The 21,553-nt window shown below is 42.9% G+C and overlaps 1 protein-coding gene across 5 annotated transcripts in view; it reads left to right on the forward strand.

The window, feature by feature from the left end:
- Positions 1 to 4,942: 4,942 nt before the first annotated feature.
- LOC124092080 (zinc finger protein 709-like) overlaps positions 4,943 to 21,553 on the forward strand; it is a 33,427-nt gene continuing 16,816 nt past the window's right edge. For 3 of the 5 annotated variants that reach the window (XM_058579053.1, XM_046443386.2, XM_058579052.1), the window contains exons 1-3: positions 5,005 to 5,535; positions 20,710 to 20,836; positions 21,017 to 21,077. In XM_058579053.1, coding sequence (XP_058435036.1) covers positions 5,254 to 5,535; positions 20,710 to 20,836; positions 21,017 to 21,077 — 470 coding nt within the window. In that variant the 5' untranslated portion in view covers positions 5,005 to 5,253. Of the gene's footprint in view, positions 5,536 to 20,709; positions 20,837 to 21,016; positions 21,078 to 21,553 lie in introns of all 5 variants that reach the window. The other 2 variants (XM_046443387.2, XM_046443385.2) reach the window with 2 other exon arrangements.

Below are 21,553 nucleotides of genomic sequence, written 5' to 3' on the forward strand. Positions count from 1 at the left end.
AGAGTGGTATATGCTTAGGAGTGCTCTGTGGGTTTTTCCAAGGATGCCCCCTTCCTTGGACAGGCTTTGCTCTGAGGTAGAGATTGGTTTCTCAAAAATGAAGTCACATTAGTTTCTCATGGGAAGAGCTAGAGCCCAGTCCAAACAGCTCCAGCTCCTCACTGTGACCTCAGGCATCCATTCCGTGGTCACAATTTCCCACATCAACACATGAAGTCACAATGCACAATCCAACTGAATGAAATGCACCCTCAGGGGCCACTCTGGGCACCCAGCAAAGAGCCCAGGACCTCCTGCAATTAGAAGCTGAGACAGAGGACCCAATCTAGCCCAGAGGTGCTTCCAAATTGCCCAGATTTGCAGGTGCAGAGGGGGGAAGCCTGATGGGACAAACCTGACTCAATAAGACATGTCATGTGCCAAGGGATCAAGTCTCAGCTTGTGGCTTTCACTAGCAATGAAGGCCCCACCCTCAGGACCCCCTCTCCTCCCCAAAGCCCTTACATCCTAACACCATCACCTTGGGGGGTAAAGATTTCTATATAAGACTTTTGGAGACATCCACACTCAGGTCATTGCACTGGTCAGAGGGCTGGTGGTCACTGTATTAGTCTCCCTGGGCTTTTGTTACAAAACATCCCAGCCCGGGGGGCTTACAGACCACAGACCCTGAGTACTCATTGATGACCTCAGGCTACCACCTGAAGCCAACTCCACCTCTGCCTGATGGCCAAAGCCATCTCCAGCCCAGTGGATCTTGGGATAAGGAAAGAGATGGCAGCTGGTCAACCCTAGGAGCCCTACTTCCTCCCTATCTCCCATGCTGTGTAGAACAGAAACCCAGCACATTGAAACAGCTGTGTCCCTTGTCCTCTGAGACCTTCAGCATCCTCTAGGCTGGGTCATCCCCTCCAGGTCCAACCACATCCTAGACTCTGTTGTCTTTGTAGCCCAGGTTCCCACAGAGACTCCAAGTTCTTAACCCATAAGTGTCAAGCATTCAATTCTGTAAATGTATCAACAAAATTACATTTACTATTATTATTATTATTCTACTACCACCAGGGATTGAACCTGGGGTGCTTTAGCACTGAGCTGCATACCCAGCCTTTTTTTTTTTACATTTTATTTTGAGACAGACTCTAAGTTGTTTAGGGCCTTGCTAAATTGCTGAGGGTGGTGCCCAAGTTGCAATCCTCAGCCTCCCGAGTCACTAGAATTATCAGTGTGCACCACTACACCTGACTTCAACATGATTTTTGACATTGTGCATTAAATAGGCTGGAAATCATAATGTAGATCTTATGTTTTATTACATTATGATTTTATTATATATAAACTTATTATACAACAATAATCTCTGTTTGCTGTATTGAACTTTCTCACCTTCTCCTATCTGAGCAACCTCCTTAAAATACCTCTCCAGCTCCCTCTGGCCCTAGAGCACTGTAACCCAAGATTATGCTCAGTACATTTGATATCTGTCTAACAGCACCCAACATACTTACTTTCTGTGGTTCTTAGAGATCTCTGCTCTCAGAACCCAAGGTCTCCTCAATGAACATAGTCTTTTCTGCCCTGGTGGTGCACACCTGTAATCCCAGCTGCTTGGGAGGCTGAGGAAGGAGGGTTGCAATTTGGAGGCCAGTCTCAGAAACTTAGTGAGGCCCTGAGCAACTCAGCAAGATCTTTGTCTCTCTGTGAAATATAAAAAAGGGCTGGGGATGGGCTCAGTGGTTAAGTACACTAGGTTTAATCTCCAGTACCAAAAAACAAAAATAAAAATTAAGAGGAAAGAATCCATACAACCTTCTGGGCTGCTAATCTAGGATGTTCACAGGTGAGATTTGGCAAATGCATTCCTAATGTACTGTATTTGGGGTTTCTGGATGTAACCCAATCTGTAAGTCTGGGTGCACATGGAAATGCAAATAATTCAAATTTGCAAATTAAAAACAAAGACCTTGGGCTGGGGTTGTGGCTCAGTGGTAGAGCACTCTCCTCATCACCACATAAACATAAAATAAAGATACTGTGTCCGACTACAACTAAAACAAATAAATTAAAAAAGAAAAAAAAAAGACCTTTTCTCCACCTCCAGCACCCTCTGGGGATTTCATTTCTGAATTGAGGGTGGGGGGGTGAGCCTCCTGCCTCATTTTCAACAAACATCCCACGCACCCCAAGGATTTGGGGCAGCCCAGATCTTTCAGAGGCTCTGATTTGGTCTGGTAAAAATACAGAACCGATTTGGAAAAGTGAAAAAAGATCATCTGTCGGAGCGGAAGAAGCAGGGTCCGGCCAAGAGCACCATCAAGGAGGTACCCAGTAAGAAGACCCCTTGGTCAAGGTCCTGAGTGCAACCATGGAGCAGGGAGTCCGCACCCTACAGATCCCAAACGCCAAACCTGGTGGAGCTGAACTCGCACGGATCGTGTGAGGGGGGTGGGGCTGTCCCAAGACGCTTGCTGAGAATAAGAAATGGGGTCCCTGCGCCGCCCTGGCTGCCTGGGGGCTCACCGCGCTCAGGCCCCAACCGGATTAAACAGCTCCAGAAGCCCCAGCTTCCCCGGGCGGCGGGGACCCAGGAGAACGAATTTCCCGTCCCCACCTCCCAGGCCCAGAGTTCGGAAATTAATGGGATTAAGACCCGGGGCCCAGGCGCGCGCCCAGGAGCCCGGGGGTGGGGTGGGGGCGGAGACGCCAGCGCGGCCGGGTCTGCGTCACGGTCCCGCCCCGGCGCAGGCGCGCAGGCTCGGGATCCACCACGCAGAAAGGCGCTGCCGGCCCCTAGGGACGTGCCTCCGCCTCCGCTACCGCCAGGTGCGGGACTCCGTGGTGTGGAGCCACTCAGGTCCGGGGAGGGGACGAGACCCTGGGCAGGAGGAGGCGGTGCCGGGAGACGGCGAGTCGCCGAAACCCAGCCCCCGGCTCAGAGAGCAGCGCTGGGGTGGGGCGCAGAGGGAGGTGGGGGGCCGAGCAGGAGGAGGGGCGCAGGCCGAGCAGGAGGGGGGCCCGGGTCGAGCCGCGGAAACTGCGCCCGTGACGCCTGCGGGGGCCGCTCCCGGATCGAGTGGGGTGACACGCCCCACCCCAGGGCCTCGGAGACTCGCCTCCCCACGCTGAGACCCTCGGGCCTCCGACCCACTCCAAGACCCGCTCCCTGCCCCCTCACGGCCTGTGTCCCCCCCACACCAGGTCGACACAAATGCGCTGGAGTGTCCCCCCACTAAGACCCGCTCTGCCCCTCCCATTCTGAGCCGGGACCCTTCCCCATGGCCAAGTCCCACAATCTCTATAAGGAAAGCCACCCTAACACGGCCGTGACCCCCCACACGCACATTTTTTAACACATGCAGCCCAATGCCCCTGTCTGCCCTATGCAATTGAACCCCTCAGTGTCTCCCCAACCATGGGCTTGAGTCCCCTCCCTAAACTATGGCCTGTCACACTCAGTAATGTCACACACAACACTGCCCCTCCCCCAACATGGCCCTAACCCCCCCCCCCCCCCCAGCCAGACTACTGTCTTGTCCCCTCTGCAGACAGCCTTCATGCCCACTCACTCCCTGAAAACCACCCTGTCCCCACCAGGGCCCTGCTTAAGCGCCCCAGGCATGCCCTGTGCCCCCTCTCTGATGTTGCTGGTGAGTCCCCAGGAACAGTCTAAGCCACTGCTGTCTGACTGCAGGGCCCTCCCCCCCCTCCCCCCCTCCCCCCCCACACTCTCTGTTCCTCCAACATTAGGGCCTTGGCGCCGCCCCTTAGCTGCCTAAGTCAAGCCACAGTCCATTGCTGGGCCCATCTATCTAACCGGTGCCAGCTCCGTGGTGCCCAATACTGTTACCTTCCTGTGGGTAATTTAGGTTTACCTAGCTCTTCTTTCTCTGTTTTTTTTTTTTTTTTTGAAGCAGCAGTTTCAATGATTGCTTTTAGCTCCTTTTCAGAAATGTGCATTGGATGACTTAGATACCAATACTGCACCACTTCTAGTGTTCTCTATGAATTTCCCATGATGCTTCCTAGGCAGGATGCAGATGGGCTTGTGGCTTTTCTTGAAAATGTTGGTGCATCTGAAACCTTGACATGGAAAGAATACACTGGAGGGAGACTTCCTCCTGAGAGACAAAATGAGGTCAGTCTGTGCAGTAGAGGGACATGTGTCAATGAGGCAAGTGAGTGTGAGCTCACAGTCATTAGACCCACAGGTGTCTGAAGCCTAAGTCCTACAGATAATACTGAATCCTACATACACTTTTCCCTTTATTTACATACCTATGATTATCCTTCTATAAAACCTGAAAGTGCTTGTCAGCACCTGAAGACAGCATAAGGGCAGGGTTTCCTTGTCTTCCTGGTGTAGCTGCACTGGTCAAAGTTTCTTTCCTGTTTTGCATCATGACCTTTTCTGTTTGATATTGGGGCATACACCTGACCAGACCTGGATCCCCAGAGTCAGGTCTCTACATAAGACTTCCTAACAGTCAAAGTAGAACATCTACACTAAGCACAAGGCACCCATTTTATTTCCACCACACATTGCTGCCCTAGAGGATTGCCTTCCTTCCTCCCTGAGGACCCTCTCTGCTGGGGATGGAACCCTGAGCATCAGAGCCAACCCCAATTGCTTCCTTTCATAGCTCAGGCTGCCTCCTCAAAGCAACAGAGGCCAGGAGGTGATGAGAATTACTAAAATAGTTTTCAAATTGTTCTCATTTTTAGATATTATGTATGGGTCATACATATGATATCTTTAAATAGTGTTTCAAAAATTTGGAGACTGTGTCTTTCTAAGTTGCTTGAGGTCGCATCAGCTGAAAAAAACTATATATATATATATATATATATATATATATATATATATATATATATATATAATCACATAGTTTTTACTTTTTCTTTGAGGTACTGGGGAATAAACCCAGTGGGGCTTGACCTGGACCTCTGAGCTACATCCCCATCCTTTTCATTTTATTTTAAGAGAGGGTCTCACTGACCTTGGGCTCCTCCAGCCTCAGCCTCCCCAAGTAGCTATGGTTTGTTTTTGTGTTGAGGTTAAACCCAGGGCCTCGCAATGCTTGGAAAGCACTCTATGACTGTTGCACACATATAGCAGAGCCACATGGCACCTCTGTACCAGAGGCTAAGCCAAGGCTTCCCACCTGGATTAGTTCCCAGCACAGCCGGAAAGCTCCTCCTGAAAAGGGCTGGGGCCAAGAATCTGTCACTAACCCAATTTCAGCCAGTGATTGGATGATGTTAGCTGTCAGTCACGATGCAGAGGCGGGCCTGGAGGCCATCCATCAGGGTCGCTGGGGGGAACTGTCCAATCAGTGCGCAGAGGATGGGGAAGGCCGGGCTTCCGCAATCTCGCGGGCTTTTCTTCCTCAGCTACTGGGCTACTCCTTCTCCAGGCCCCGAGTTCTCTGCTCCAGGGATCCAGGCCAGCGACTCTGCGCAGCCTGTGTCCTCGGAGATCTCGGGTGCCCGGAGGTTCCTCGAGAGGACGCCGGGTCACCACAGAAGACAAAAATGGTGAGTTTGCGACCAGGGCTGAAGGTGCAGCGGTCAGCACCTGCCTTGGGGCCCTGTGCGCGGGTGAGCTGCTGAGGCAGTGGAGTCCCCGCTGGGGGGTGGCCCTGGGCTCTGTCCCCTGATATCGCGGGGTGAGCTGGGTTTTGGGTTTTTGAGGTCAGCTGCTGAGCGCCGAGGAATCCCCGCTGTCAGGTGGCCCTGGGCCCTGACCCCTGGTTTCCTGAGTTTGGAAGGGTGACTCAGGTCCCTGGTGTCCCCTACACTCTACTGGTGGCCCGACCCACTCTTCCCAACGTGTAGGAAACAGGGCCACAAATGCACCCTCCTTCTCCCAGGGGAGCTCCTCCGGAGGCTGCTGTAGGTCCCCCAAATTGCAGGCGCCTCCTGCCTTCTAAACCCCACCTTCCCTCCACCTCACAGCTCGGCCAGATGTTCGTTCTTCCCACTCGGTTCAAATGGACACCGTCCGCTAATTGTCACTTTTCATCTAGTGAAATATTGGAGAGAACATTTCTTTTCTTTTTAATTGGGGATCCAAACTCAGGGAGCTTTATCAGCCACATCCCCAGCCTCCCCTTTTATTTAATTTTGAGGTGTCCTCCCAGTTGTTGTGGAAGCTGGCATCCACCTTGTGATCCTCCTTCTTCAACTTCCCAAGACCCCTTCCCACTGCCCCTGGCAAGAATACCTCTTTTGAAAGAAGTGGATTAAAAAAATCTAGTTACATTTCCGTTGTTAAAAATCCTAATTTACAGTCAGGTGCAGTGGTGCACACCTGTGATCCTCGCAGCTCCAGAGGATGAGACAGGAAGATTGCAAATTTCAGGACAGCATTAGCAACTTAGCTGGGCCTTATGCAACTTGATGAGACTGTGTCTCAAAATGCAATATAAAAATGGCTGGAAAGTGGCTCAGTGATAAAATGACTCTGGGTTTATCCCCTGGTACCATAACAGCAACAACAACAACGAAAAAACTAATTTACCTTTTGCTACCCCTGTAGTTTTCCTTAAGTTCAACTTTGTGAGATTCAATTTTGTCTGAAATCCAGGTCCTAGATTCCATAATGCCACTTAGGATAGAGAGAAACTCTGTTTTGCATTATTGCTGCAGAATATGAACCGATTTCTACAAAAAATAGTGGTGGATAAATTTATGAATGTTATTTCTTGAAAACATTAGTTTCTGTCCTTTACAAGGTGGAGAATTTGACAGGGGATGACAGTTTGTTGCTCTTGTTGTCTGGACTTGACAAGTTCCTGTTAACTGTGTGTTTTTTTGGTATCAGGAATGCAATCCAGAGGTGCTTAACCACTGAGCCACATTCCCAGCCCCTTTCAGATTATTTGTTTTAAGCCAGGGTCTTACTACATTGCCTAGGGCCTCTGGCCCCTGCACATCTGTGGTTACAGGTGTACACCATTGCACCCATCTTCATTGTAAATTTTAAGGATGATTTTGGCAATACCTAAAATACCCAACTGTGATCATTTAACCACTGGATAATTTATCAGTGAAATAATAAATGACACCCATTTTCTGGGTAGGAGAGATACATGTGTCTAAATAAGGGTGCTGATCCCCTTCATGAGCACTCTCACCTGATTCCTGTTCACTGCCAACTGCCTCCTCCTAGGGCCACCCCTTTGGAAATTGGCCTTTTAGCTTATGAAACTGGAAGTAAGATAAATGCTCTCTCTACTCACTCTGTTCTGTACAACATTTTGGCTGTTCTTAGATGCAGTCTACTATTCCCATTTTTAGATGCAGTTTTTCTTAAGTTCACCCAAAAAACACAGGAAACCATGCCCTAAAGTTCATAGAATTTACTGAAATGTTCAGTGTTTTTTTCAGAGAGTGTAGATCATGGGAACATTCAGTCTCCTTTGTGAGAAAGTGTGTTGTCTTTCTATTGATTTTGTTGTATTTTATGCCTCTCATTGTATACCTTTTTTATTGTAATCATTTTTTATCACTCATTACATGTATTTTAATTAGTTAGTTAGTTTGTTTTGTTTTGTTTGTTTTGTGTGTGAACTGCTGGGGATTGAACTGAGGGCCACATGCATGCTTGGCAAATTCTCTACTACCAACCAAGCTACTCTCCAGACCAAGAAAATTAATATTATGGACTGTTTTTTATTTATTTGCTTACTTACTGAGTACTGGGGATTGAAGCCATGAACTTGCTCATGCTTAGTTATCCTCCAAAAAAGAATTTCAACTTTGTGAACAGTATTTTGGAGGTGGGCAGGTGATTTCCTGGGGAATAAACCACTGAGCATATCCTCAGCCCTTCTTCTTATTTATTTATTTTTATTTTTTATTTTATTTTATTTTTATTTTGTATAGTTGTAGATGGACAGAATATCTTTATTTTGTTTATTTTTCTGTGGTGCTGAGGATCATACCCAGTGCCTCACACATGCTAGAAAATGCTCTGCCACTGGGCTACAGTCCCAGTCCCTTCTTTTTATTTTTGACGAAGACCAGTCTCACTAAATTTCTGAGTGTCTTGCTAAGTTGTTGAGACTGGCAACAAACTTGCCATTTTTATGCCTTAACCTCCCTAGTTGCTGAAATTGCAGGTGCACATTGTTGTGGGGCAGGTCCCTCAGAAAACATCAAGTCCCAATTCTGTCCAAATTGAAGAGTCTTTATTTAGCTGGCCAGCCGGCGATGGCTCCCCACAGGACCCATAACTTTCTCTGCAAGGAACAGCTCCAAGCCTGAGCATTTTAAGATATTTAAAGGTAAAAACTCCATCTGGGTTGACACAACTATAAGTAAGCAGGTGCAGAAGCTGAATTGGGCATTTAGCGAGACCATGCAATGGGTACATTGGTATTTCCCGCAGGACTTTCCAGGTTGGCGGAGCAGCAAGCCTGCAGAAGGGAAGTGGGTCAAAATGACCCTAGTTCAGTACAAGTTATACAATGGTTATTAACATCTAGACAATCAATCTCTGACAAGGTATGTTGGAATAACTTTCCGTTTGTAGCTAGCAGCTATGAGCAGCTCAGAGTGCTTGAAGAATCTCCACTCGTTCAGGCCTGATAGGAAGGGCTGCAGGATGGGATGCTCTGCTCTAGTGAGCCGTAGTGAAACCACATCCTTAGCTTTGTGGTTAGCATTGCCAAGCTGCCAGGCCAGGAAACTGATAGCCAGGAGCTTCGACATGGAACTTCTTAGAAACCCCCTTCCCTAGGGACAAAGACCCTTCCTGATGATAGCCATATTTAGAGCACCCTCATAGTGTGGTTACATTAGGCATAAGATGATTGGCTTATGGATACTATCTTGCTTGTGTACGATTGATGGGCACGCCCACTCCCCCCCTCCACGACTAAGGTAGCCGAGAAACTAATTGACCACATCAGTAACCAGAATGACAGCAAAGGTACATTGCCCAAGAAAAATGGAAACCAAAGGGAACAATTTCGCATTATATAAGAATTGCTACTTTCAAGTATGTTATGCTAGGTAACTATTAGGGGGTACAGAGGAGGGGCTTTTCCACGGGAGAAGCATTTCTTACATGATATGGAGTCTCAGGGTAAAATGGTGTCTGTTTGGTCATTGTCCATACAGCCTCACCCATAACAACACCACCACACCAGCACTTAGAATGCCTTTTAAAGACTTATCATCCCATTTCTCTCCAGTATTGAAAATCATTTTCCTTGCTTTTCTCTCCAGTTTTGAAATTTGTAACTATGACTCTTCCTCTTTCCTTTATTTTTTGCATTATTATGAAAAAGGTTTTCAGTATGTAATATTGTTTCTTGGGTATATATTTGTGAGACTTGATGGCAAGATATTTATCCACTTTTTTTTATTAAATAAACTTTGTTTTTATGAGCAATTTCAGGCTTACATAGTTTATTAGTCGGTGTTCTCTAGAGGAACAGCATCAAGAGGAAGTGTGATTATAAAAGGGGACTTATTAGATTGGCCTACTTGACCCAAAGCTGGTGTCCACAGTGGCCATCTGCAGAGTGGAGAGCTTGAGAAGTAGTAGCTGCAGAGTCCAAGAGGCTGAAGCCTCAGATCAAGAGGGATCAATGGTGCTGCCCTAGTCAGACCAAAGGTTCTGGAAACTCCCTGGAGAATCACAGGCAGAGTCCACTTTGGGAGTGTGAAGAAGGCAGAGTCTGATATCCTCAGACCAATGCAGCAGCCATTGGAGAAGAAAGGGGCTTGCTCTGCTGCTGCTTCCTTCTTTTGTTCCACCCAAGACACTGTCCTATTGGATGATGCTGCCTAGCTTAAGGAGGTTTCCCCACCTCAGTTCGCTATCTCACATGCCAATCATTCCTAGACACACCCAGAAGCCCCTTTGTATCAGTATCTCTTAATCCAATCAAGTTGACAATTCAAATGAGCCATTCATTACACATAGTATCAAACATCCCTATCTCCAATTTATAGTCTCCACTGTTTTCAACATCTTGCATTGGTGTAGGATACCAGTTACTGAACCAGTGTTGGACATTTGATGAAGAGAGTGGATGGAGGAACACATTAGGATAAGCCAAAATTTATCCTTTACCTTAGGGTTCCTTGTTTGTGTGATGTGATTGTGTGTCATTTAATTTACACGATAATGTCATACAGAAGAGTTTCACTGCTCTGGGAATCCTGGGTTCCCCCTGTTCATCACTCCTCCTCATTCCTTCCTCCCTCTCTGCTCCCTGAGTCCCTGGCACCCATCAGTTCTGCTAGTGCATCTATAATGTTGTCTTTTCCAGAATGTTCTAGACTTGGAATCTTACTGCACTTGGCCATTTCAAACTGGCTTCTCTCACTTACCAGTCTGCTTTTAAGGGTGCTGTATCTTTCCAGGCTACAGAGCTCATTTACTGCATGACATTCTTTGGTGTGATTAAACCACAGTTTGTCCATTCAGTATTGAAAGTGACAACTTCCTTGTATCTAGCTTTGGGCAGTTCTGGATATGACTGCTATAGTCACAGCTGTGAGGTTTTCTGTGCACATAATTTTCATCTCATTTGGGTAGACACCTGGGAGTGTGGTCACTTAATTCTGGAGTGCACCATGTTTATTTGGTAAGAGTGTGACTGTCTTCCAGAGAGGCTGTTATCCTTTCTGTTCACATGAGCAAGGGAAGAGTTCTTGCCAATTCTTGTTTTCTCTGTCTTTCAGTGCTTTCAATGTTTGCATTTGGCCACTCCAGTGGGTATCTGGTGGCACCTTATTGTTTAATTTAAAGTTTCCTAATTAAGTGCTGGTGAATATCTTCTCACACCTGGGTTAACAGTCTCTATTTCTTGGATAAGTGTCTTTCCAGGTTTTTTTGCCCACTTCCAACTTAGTTGCTTGCTTTCTTACTGAGTGTTCTTCCTGCATGTTGAATACCAACCCAGTGTCACTATGTGTCGTGACAACATTTTGTCCAGTTCTCCAGCATGTCTTCTCATTCTCTCAAGTGCATCTTTTGAAAAACACAAACTTCATTTTGATCAAGTTCGATTTACAAGTTTTTCACTCACAGATCATGTGTGTGATGTTGCATATGAAGTCATGCCAGCCCAGATTTCTCTGTAAGTACTTCTGTGTCATTTTAGTGAAGTTCTGAAGTTTGCATTTTGTACTATGATGTATAGGCAATTTTTTTGGTGCTAACAAGTGAACCCAGGGCCTGCTAAGTGCCAGGCAGGTGCTGCACTAGAGCTGCAGCCCCAGCTCTGTGTCCTACCTTGAGTCTGAGCCTCCACTGGGAGTTGATTCTGTGACATTTGTGAAGTGAATATGTTTTCTTTTTCTGCATGTTAATGTCCAGGTGCTTTGGCAACTTTTTCCAGGAGAGTATATTTTCCATTGATTTTGTTCTTTGCTCCTTTTTAAAAATCAGTGGAATATATTTATACAGTGCCAAATACCACAGTCTTTTTTTTTAAAGAGAGAGAGAGAATTTTTTAATATTTATTTTTTAGTTCTCGGTGGACACAACATCTTTGTTTGTATGTGGTGCTGAGGATCGAACCCAGGCTGCACGCATGCCAGGTGAGCGCGCTACCTCTTGAGCCACATCCCCAGCCCACCCAGTCTTGATGATTGTAGATTTCTAGTAGTTCCTAACCTCAGGTGGTGTCCATCCTGAGAATTTAGTGTTCATTACTGTGTTGGTTGTTCTTGATCTTTTACTGAAAACATAACTTAAAGTAATTTTTATTGGGATCATATTGAATCCATAACTGAAATTGGTAAGAATTAATAATAACCCTGAGGCTTCTCATCTGTGAACATGAAATATCTGCATGTATTTGCCCTGTCTTTTTACACTCTCATTAGAAGTATGCAGTTTTTTTTATAGATTCTTATCAGATTTATATATGAGTATTTCTCTTTCATTGGTGCTGTATAAGAGGTGTTTGTTTTTGTTTTTGGTGCTGGGTGTTGAACTCAGGGCTGCTCTACCATCGAGCTAGATTCCCAATTCTTTTAATAATAATAATAATAATAATAATAATTATTATTATTATTATTATTATTATTATTTTAAACACAGACTTGCTAAATTGCACAGGCTGGACTCAAAGTGGTGACCATCCTGGTCAGCCCCCTGAGTGTTAGAGACCATGTACATTGCATCCATGTCCAGCTTGCTGATGTCAATCATATAATAATTGTCCTATTATTTAGCATGACAACACTAATATCATCTCGTTTCTTTTCATGATTCTTCATGATTCCACATAGAGAAGAGGATCATGCTGTCTCTCTATAAAGACATTGATGTTTTTCTGAGATTGAGTGTGTTTTTCCATTATTCTTAAGTTTTTTCTTTAACTATTGATGTAATCATGATATTTATTATTTAGCTTTGTGTTGTGATGGATAATGTTAACTGATTTTTCAGTTTTGAATCAGCCTTGCAGAGTTGTAATAATTCCCTCTTGGCTGTGGTATATAATTTTATTTTTGGCTTCAATTCGGTAATGTTTGATGAAGAATTTTGCATTGATGATCATGAGAGTCATTCATAATATCCTTTTTAATTTAATACTTTTCTTTATCTATTTAATTTTGATAATATGTTAACTTAAGTCTCAAAAGAATTAGGAGGTTTAACTTGCCTAGTGTGTTGTAGGAAAAAAAGTAGAAAATTGGTGGCAGTTCTTAAGTGTCTCACGGAAGCCTGTTTGAGATGTCAGAGCCTTGCCTTGCCTTTTTGGGTAGTAATTAGTTATTGAGTCTGTTTTTTCAGTAACCATGGGCTCATCTGTTTTGTGTATTCCCCTTGTGTGTAAGTTGTAGGAGATTGTCCCTCTCAGAGAAATGGTCCAATATCTCTAAGTTGTCTAATTTGTGTCAAGCACATATTCATGAAAATCTTTAATCTCAATGCATTTGTCATGATGATACTTTTAATTCTCTTAGTTTTATCAGTTCTGTTGCTCTTTGCTTTAAAATTATTGTATATTTTATTCCTTTATTTTATTTATTTTGTATGCATGGTGGTGAGGATTGAACCCATTCTTATGTCAGTTTATCAGTGATGCTGATGTTCATGAAGGGCTTGATTTTGCAGACTGCGGATTTCCTGATTGTGGTTTCATCGACACCCACTCTGTTACCTTCCTGTGGTTAATTTAGGTTTACCTGGTCTTCTTTCTCTGGTCTCCTGAAGTGGAAGTTTCAATGATTGCTTTAGCTCTTCTTTTCTGAAATGTGCTTTTGATGATTTAGGTACCAATGAAGCATCCCCTGTGCTGTTTTCTACACATATCCTATGGTGGACTTTTACATTTTATTTCCTTTAAAATGGTCTCGTTTTCTCTTGAGTCACCTCTTTCTCTTGATCTGTGCCGCAGTCTTGCTGGGCACAAAATCACGAGCCACCACACAGCTTGTAGATTCAAACAGCAACTCTTTATTCCTGAACTTACACAAGCCGTCTACAATCACGTTCTGGGGAAATCCACGTTCTCTGCCCAAATCCACACCCACTGGGCTTCTGTCTCCCAAAAAATACTGTCTGAATCCTGTGAGAACTCAAGGGGAACTCAGGCAGCAGGATACGCCCTATTCCCAGCAGGAATAACCTTAAACCTGGATTGTCCTAAACCGGGAATGCCCTAAACCTGGATTATCCTAAACCAGGAACACCCTAAACCCGGATCCGCCCTGGTCCTTGAGCAAGGTCACCTACATGCAATGTCACTGCAAAATGTTCTATTTCCATGAGTCCTTCCACTAAGCAACATGGGGTATGCTGGCAAGGAAATTGTCATACCTACTTGGCTAGTGGCTCCCAGCATCTCCCCCCTTCTGATTAATTAAACAACAAGCAATGTGGCTTAAGGACCGTGACTGGTAGGTTGTCCAATTCAACATATGGTTCTTACCCGTCATCGGAAAACTGACCTTTAGGCGTCAGCCTCCTGTCTTAGGTTGATACCACTGCAATTGGATCATACCCATCACTGACTACCGGTCCAGCATACAGCCATACTTGTGGATAGGTCTATGCACCAGTGTGTGTGTGGGGGGTGGGTGAGGTTCTTTGCCTCACCTCTGTTGGCCCCCAAATTTGGCCTTGGTGCCAGTGGGGGAGTGAGGCTAATGTGGCTTAAGGACCATGCCTGGTAGGTTGTCCAGTTCAACATATGGTTCTTACCCGTCATCAGAAAACTGACCTTTAGGCGTCAGCCTCCTGTCTTAGGTTGATACCACTGCAATTGGATCATACCCATCACTGACTACCGGTCCAGCATATAGCCATTGGCCCCCAAATTTTAGACCATCACTAGCAGAAGGGAGGAGGATACAGAAATGCCATGACACCAAGGCAATTGACGGCTCCTTGGGAAAAATTGCATCACTGGTGACACCATCAGCAAAGATATGCCAGCACTACCACAATTTGCTGCACCAAATGATAGTTCACAATGTATACAAGTGATACATAGTCCAGGCAAGTTCTGCAAGCAGTTCAAAGAGGAGGAGTCTATCAATATGTCCATTTCCTCCCAAAGTAAATCGAATCCTTGATTGAGCATTACTTGTTGAGTTATATTCATTGATGCATCAGTTTATACAGTTTACTGTGATACCTATCATAGAAGCTGTAGTCTGGTTTTATCTTTGTCTTCACTGGCACTGGGATGGAGATAGGAATTCTGGCAATGATGCTAAAGAGACATTATCCTGAAAAGAATTATTAAATATAATGAAAAGGAAAGGTGAAAGTAAACAAACAGATCTGTTAACCTACTTTAAAAACAATCCTTAACAGCTGTTTACCTAATTTAAATTAAACCATTTAAATCACGTGAATAAAAAAAATATATTAATAATTCAGATCCATTTTTTCATGAGCGCTCCTCATATAAGATCTATGGATATACGCACACACAGACATACAACACAAAACACAAGAGTGCACACAAACGTACAACACATAAGAAAATAGTAAAAGCCTTGTAGCTTTACCTAGGTGAAATCTCCATTGCAATGTTTAAAAACTCCACAGTCAAAAAATAAAACTGATCAGAAAAACATTAACCTAGGTTTGTATGAGCTCAAAAAATAAAAATAGAACCTTATGATGTGGAAAAATGCAATGATAAAATAGCTATTGAAAAAAGCATCCTGGTTAATCACTGTCGCCGATATAAGAATGGCCAAGCTGGAGTTCTGGATATCAGCTGTAATGGATTTGAGTCAAATCATCTTCTTTTTGATCTGTAGAAATTGTTTTAGTTAATCTCTCTGGAATCCAAATCGGCTGCTGTTCTCCCTGTGGAAACACACAAAGAAAACCCCGACTCCAGACAATCACTGGGTCAGGACCTTTCCATTGTCCTGATAGAATATCTTTCCAAAGTACTTTAGGCTTATGTACCTTTTTTGGATACATATGCCTTTCTGCAGCACTAAGTACTGATGAATCTAAATTTTAAAAAGTTTAGGGTAAAAGGGGTTATTTTAAGTTTATCTTTGGGGGATATATACCCCTTTCCAATTCCCTCTTTTTGCTTTAATAAGTATATGTCTGTATCTAATAGTTGTCTTAGCTTTTTGTATTTTTTATCTAAAATACCTTTATTTGACATTTTTAACCATTTTCTATCTTATTTCTATCTTCTAGTTTTCCTTTAAGGTTAGTACATTCACCCTTAGTTGCTTTTTTTCCTCCTGTTTTTTATTTATTTTTTTTTATTTTGTGGGTTTAAAATTTTTGTCTTCCTACATTTTTTTTCTACATATTCTTTTTTTCTTTTTAAGTTTCTATACTTCTGTCTTTAAAGTTTTTCACTTCAAATTTTTAATCTTCTTTATCTAAATATCTTTTATCCTATTATCTTCCCATTTTCATGGGTTTTATTTTTTTTTTAAGTAATGTTTTTAAGATTAACTAGGCTTCGAATGATGCAATCTTTCCTCCATCATGAAGGCATTTTAACCACCTTCAATTTAACCTTTTAAAGCCTTCCAATTATCATCTATACTGTACTTTTAAATGTACTTTTTCACCACCTACAGCTTCACTCTTTTAAACGAGGCTTAGATTTTGTTTAAATCGCTTCAATGTTAGTTTAAATGGCTGCCCTTCAACCAAAGGCTTTTTTTTTAAACTCCATTGAGAAGCTTTGTCTCAATCTGCCATGTACAAATACCTTTTTTCTTCTTTTTTCCTTTCTCAAGCTTTTAAAGTAAGTCTAGTTTCCTCAAAATCTTTTTAAATGGCATTTTACAACTTTTTACTTTACCACACATAGATTATCTCATCTAGAAACATTTCTTTTTCCTTTAACCTTATATATTTCCACATCTTGAATCTTTTTCTATCTCTTTTTTAACCATTAACCCTTTTTATAAATTCACATTTTGAAACAACTCTTATAAAATTTCTGATTTAGACAAATTACTCCACTTTAATAAGATGAAAGACTTTCATGTTTTTTATAATACTATAATACTATAATTGAAACCCAACTGAAAATTTTTCTACTCTTTGTATATAAATTACACATGATAGAATCTTAACTCTTAGTAACCTTGTTTTAGCAAAGACACAGACACAAAGCAATATTAAACATTTTTCCATTTATCAATTTATGAAAACACACATAATGTTTAAATATATTACCTTATGGAACTTAATAAGTAAAGAGTACTTGATTTCATATATAGTGGTTGATATTTTAACACTTTAGCTTTGTAAATTAATCAGATGTTTGTAAAAACCAAGATCTTAGACAAATGTAGTAAAGAGAACTAGCCCTGTCTTTCTTGTTGAAGAAAAATCTTTCTACAGGATACCGTGATGGTCCCATTAATATACTTAATAACTCGTCTTTAAAAAGCCATGGGCTACATTTTTGTATTGTATCAACATATGTCCTAACTGTTCTTGGTCTTACTGGGGTGCCTCTTTCCTCTAACAATTTTTCTTCCTCGGAGGCGAACAACTTCAAACCTTGAGTCAACCATTTTCCCCAGTTTGCCTGAGAAAGTTCTAGGAACAGGCAACTTGAAATAAAAACAAAATAAATCAAAACAATAACACATTGTTTTTTGAAATGTTCACCCATTCTCTCGCCTTCCCTCAGGGGCGAGCAATTTCACTTACCTCCAAGTTTTAGACGTTCCCCATACGGACCATCAAATGCCGCAGTCTTGCTGGGCACAAAATCACGAGCCACCACACAGCTTGTAGATTCAAACAGCAACTCTTTATTCCCGAACTCACACCAGCCGTCTACAATCACGTTCTGGGGAAATCCACGTTCTCTGCCCAAATCCACACCCACTGGGCTTCTGTCTCCCAAAAAATACTGTCTGAATCCTGTGAGAACTCAAGGGGAACTCAGGCAGCAGGATACGCCCTATTCCCAGCAGGAATAACCTTAAACCTGGATTGTCCTAAACCGGGAATGCCCTAAACCCAGATTATCCTAAACTGGGAATGCCCTAAACCGGGATCCGCCCTGGTCCTTGAGCAAGGTCACCTACATGCAATGTCACTGCAAAATGTCCTATTTCCACAAGTCCTTCCACTAAGCAACATGGGGTACACTGGCAAGGAAATTGTCATACCTACTTGCCTAATGGCTCCGAGCAGATCTGTTTAGAGCCCTGTGCATCACCTCCATTTGTCTAAAGGCTTTCTGGATGCTTCTTATCTGATTTCTGCTTCACCCTCCATGGTCTTTGAGCATACATGGGATTTCTTTGGGGTTGCACGCTTGTAGAGGTGTGGTTTATGGCTCAGGATATGCTTTGTCCTGGGGGTGTTGCTGTGACCCTGAGAACTCTATGTGCTTCCCCTTTGGCTGAAGGCCAGTGGAGCCCTCCTGTCTGCCTTTCTGATCCAACAGAGTTAGGCTGATGTCTCCAGTGTAAGTGTGCATTCTTCATTGTCCTGGACAGTTCTCTATGGCTCTACCTGGTGTATTTTTCACTTTGTTTCAGTTGCATGCATATTAAAATTTAAGAGCGTTATTTTACAGTTTAGTCTAGAGACAGCACAGGCCTGTAATCCCATGTTATGGGCAGAAGGATTCCAAGTACAAAGACAGCCTCAGTATATGTTAGAGACACCCTGAACAAATTAGATCCTATCTCAAAACAAAAATAAATAAATAAAATTTAAAAGGCTGGGGATGTGGCTTAGTGGTTAAGCACCTCTGTGTTCCATTCCTGGTATAAAAAAAAAGAAATGAAAAGAAAAAGGAAGGAAAGAAAGAAAAACGGAAAGAAGAAAGGAAGAAAATTTAACCTAGGGATTCTGAAGTCTGATCTTGCTCAGGGTTGGTCAATCTCAAGTCATGTATTTTCCTTTGCTGAGCCACGGCTTCCTGTCTTTCAGTATTCTTTGTACATTTTGTTGTTGAAAAGTGGATGGAAATGTGTTCTCCCCTTTCTCCTATGGTGCTCTTCCTTTTTCTTGAAGGCTTCATGCATTTGCTTAGAAACTGCTTTGTCTGTGGTGTGTGTGGTGAATTGGCTTGTGTTCAGTCCATTTCTAGACTCCCCTGAGTGCCAGTGTGGTGGGACAGAAGGGAAGCAACAGACAAGACTCTGTCTTAAAACATCAAATGTGAGGGCTGGGGATATAGCTCAGTTGTTAGGGTGCTTGCCCTGCATGCACAAGGCCCTGGGTTCGATCCCCAGCACCAGAAAAAGAAAGAAAGAAAGAAAAAAAAATGTGAGAGGGATGTGGCTGCATGATTTTTATCCCCTGGACTGGATTTGATTTCTGCTAAGTTTTTAATCTGCCCCACCATAAATAAATAAATAAATAAATAAAACCATGTTTCCTTTAACTTTCTGAAAAGTGTTTTAGTCTTTCACATTTCAACGTGTAATACATGGACTTTTGTCTGCAGAAGAGAGGGATGGAGTACCTTTTGCCACGTACATTCCAGTTTGCCTGCACCATCACTGTGATCTGTCTTTAGGCACCTTCTCTCACTCATAATCTTTCCATGCATGGAGGCCAGCTCACTCCAGGCTTTCTCTTGGACTCTTATTAACCTCTTCTGATACTGTGCTGCTCAGAATGTCATATGTCTTAAGTCCTTGAGTTGGTGCTGTGTCAGTGGCAGGGGCACTGTCTAGCAGGTGAGCTCTTTGGCTGTTCCACACTGTTCAGAGATCATAGCGTGCTTAGAGACATGCGTGGAGTGGCCTGTTTCACTCACAGTCAGCGTGGGATACTTCAGGATTCTGGGCTGCAAACCTGCTGCTTTACCCCCCCCTGGAAGTGCTTGTGCCTGAGGTCTCTTTGCACCAGCTGTATTACAGGCACAAGGAATCTCTTTCACAACAGACAACCATTGCACATGTGGCCCATTCTTGATCAAATTGTCCTTGAGCAGAACATTGGTGTGTGTCTCATAGTTGTACATCATCTGAGTGAGACATCTGCTGTTCAGAGGAATTTGACAATCATTGGATATTCATTGTTGACATGAGGTTTGGAAAAGTACTTTCTGCTGTCTGTTAAGAAGGCTGTTTTTCAGACTTATATAGCTTTGTAAGGCTGTTGTTTTTGACAAGGTGACATCTTGGGCACATTGAGTTATTTCTGAGAAACATGCCATCTTTCCACACACTCCATTCTGCTTTGACATTAACCACCAGAAATTGTCAAATTGTCATGTTTATTAATCATGGTGCTTGGGACTGGGGTTGTGGCTCACTGGTAGATTGCTTGCCTGGCATTTGTGAGGTACTGAGTTTGGTTCACAGCATTATATTAAAATAAAATAAATAAAGGTGTTAATCATTGTGTTTGATTACTAGTTGGCTTAATTGTCTTCTGGAGTAAATCACCTGCAAACTTCTATTTGTTCTTGTTATGATCAACCAAATTGAGCTCAATCCCCAGTGAACACATTGTGACCAATTGTGTGTAATGTTGTCTAAATATTGTCTATGAGGGAAGATCCTTAGTGACCCATGCCCAGAGGTTGTGGGTGGGCCCTAATTCTAGGCATTTTTTTTAAAGAGAGAGCAAGAGAGATGTAGATATAGAGACAATTTTTTTAATATTTATTTTTTAGTTTTCGGCGGACACAACATCTTTATTTGTATGTGGTGCTGAGGATCGAACCTGGGCCGCATGCATGCCAGGCGAGTGCACTACCGCTTGAGCCACATCCCCAGCCCTCTAGGCATTTATTTAAAGAGGGAACAGTATACTTTCAGAAGGAAACAGGAGATCAGAATTTCCATGTTGTTGACATTTTCTGTGGAGGCCCAGTGAGCCACTGTGGTTGGCAGAATCTGTCAGAAATGCTGTTTTGTGATTCCAGCAATTTTCTACTCAGTCAGCTTTCTTTTCTAAGTTTAAGTAGTATTGGGAGTGTTAATATAAGCTTTCTACTGCACAGGACAATGTTAGGACCTGTAATAGTTAAAACCAACAAAGAATTTAGGAGTGACCTGGAAGGCTTTCTTACTTCCTATGAACACACCAAAGGAAGGGTGTCCAACATTCTACTGTTTGCCTTTTGAGTGGCCCAATTCTACTGCTAGAATGGCCAAGAACAATCAAATGCAGTAAGGATTTCATGGACCAAATCGTGGAATGAATTGGAGGCCAGGGAATCATGTGAACATCATGCATGTTGAGTGTAGATTTCTTATGCTGTCAATTTTTCTTGACCTCCACTATACATTTGTGGGATATTTTAGATCTCAGTGACCTTTGAGGATGTGGCTGTGAACTTCAACCAGGAGGAGTGGGCTTTGCTGGATTTTTCCCAGAAGAACCTTTACAGAGATGTGATGCTGGAAGTCCTCAGATACCTGACTTCTATAGGTAATAATGATGTTTCTTTAATTAATGAGATAGAGAACTCGTATTTATTTTGGTCACTTATGTAGAAGGTGAAAAGAGAATCAGTTGTTGAACTATTGTAGCATAAATGGCACCTAGGATTTGGAAAAGCATTTCTAGCTCCTAAAAATTTATAAAGATCATTCTGGTTTTGCATTTTAGGAAACAAATGGGAAGACAAGACCATTGAAGATCAGATCGAACATTCTGGGAGCATTCTAAGGTAATTGTACTCACAAGAGGAATCCTGGAGGGAATCTGAGAATGCCATATAATATTTAAAACAAACCAAACGGAGAAATATGCACAATTTGAAATGTATTTATTCTTACAAGATTTTTTTTACAGGAAATATATACTTAACTGTAACAGATATTCAGTGTTTTCAAAGTGCTTGACATGCAAAAAGTACTATGAAATTGCATATGTGAATATCACTATTTGCATGATAGCCATAGGGAAGCTGTGTTGCAAACGATTGTTTCCTCTCAATCTCTTGATTTTCAGGCAATTTGAACAAGTCAGAAATCCTATCCTTTACCTGTTGTTCATAGTAACGTAAGCTTATGACCTTTAAATAAATAGAACAATGTGAATGAATCCAGCATTGATAATGTGCTGGCTATTCTTCAAAGAAGCCATGGGGTAAACTTCAGAAGCCAAGAAGATAGTGTGGGGAAACTTTCAATGAGATTCCAG

The sequence above is a fragment of the Marmota monax genome, unplaced genomic scaffold (assembly GCF_021218885.2).
Source record: "Marmota monax isolate L192 unplaced genomic scaffold, Marmota_monax_Labrador192_F-V1.1 WCK01_AAM20220418_F8-fsc00168, whole genome shotgun sequence".
Classification (NCBI taxonomy): domain Eukaryota; kingdom Metazoa; phylum Chordata; class Mammalia; order Rodentia; family Sciuridae; genus Marmota; species Marmota monax.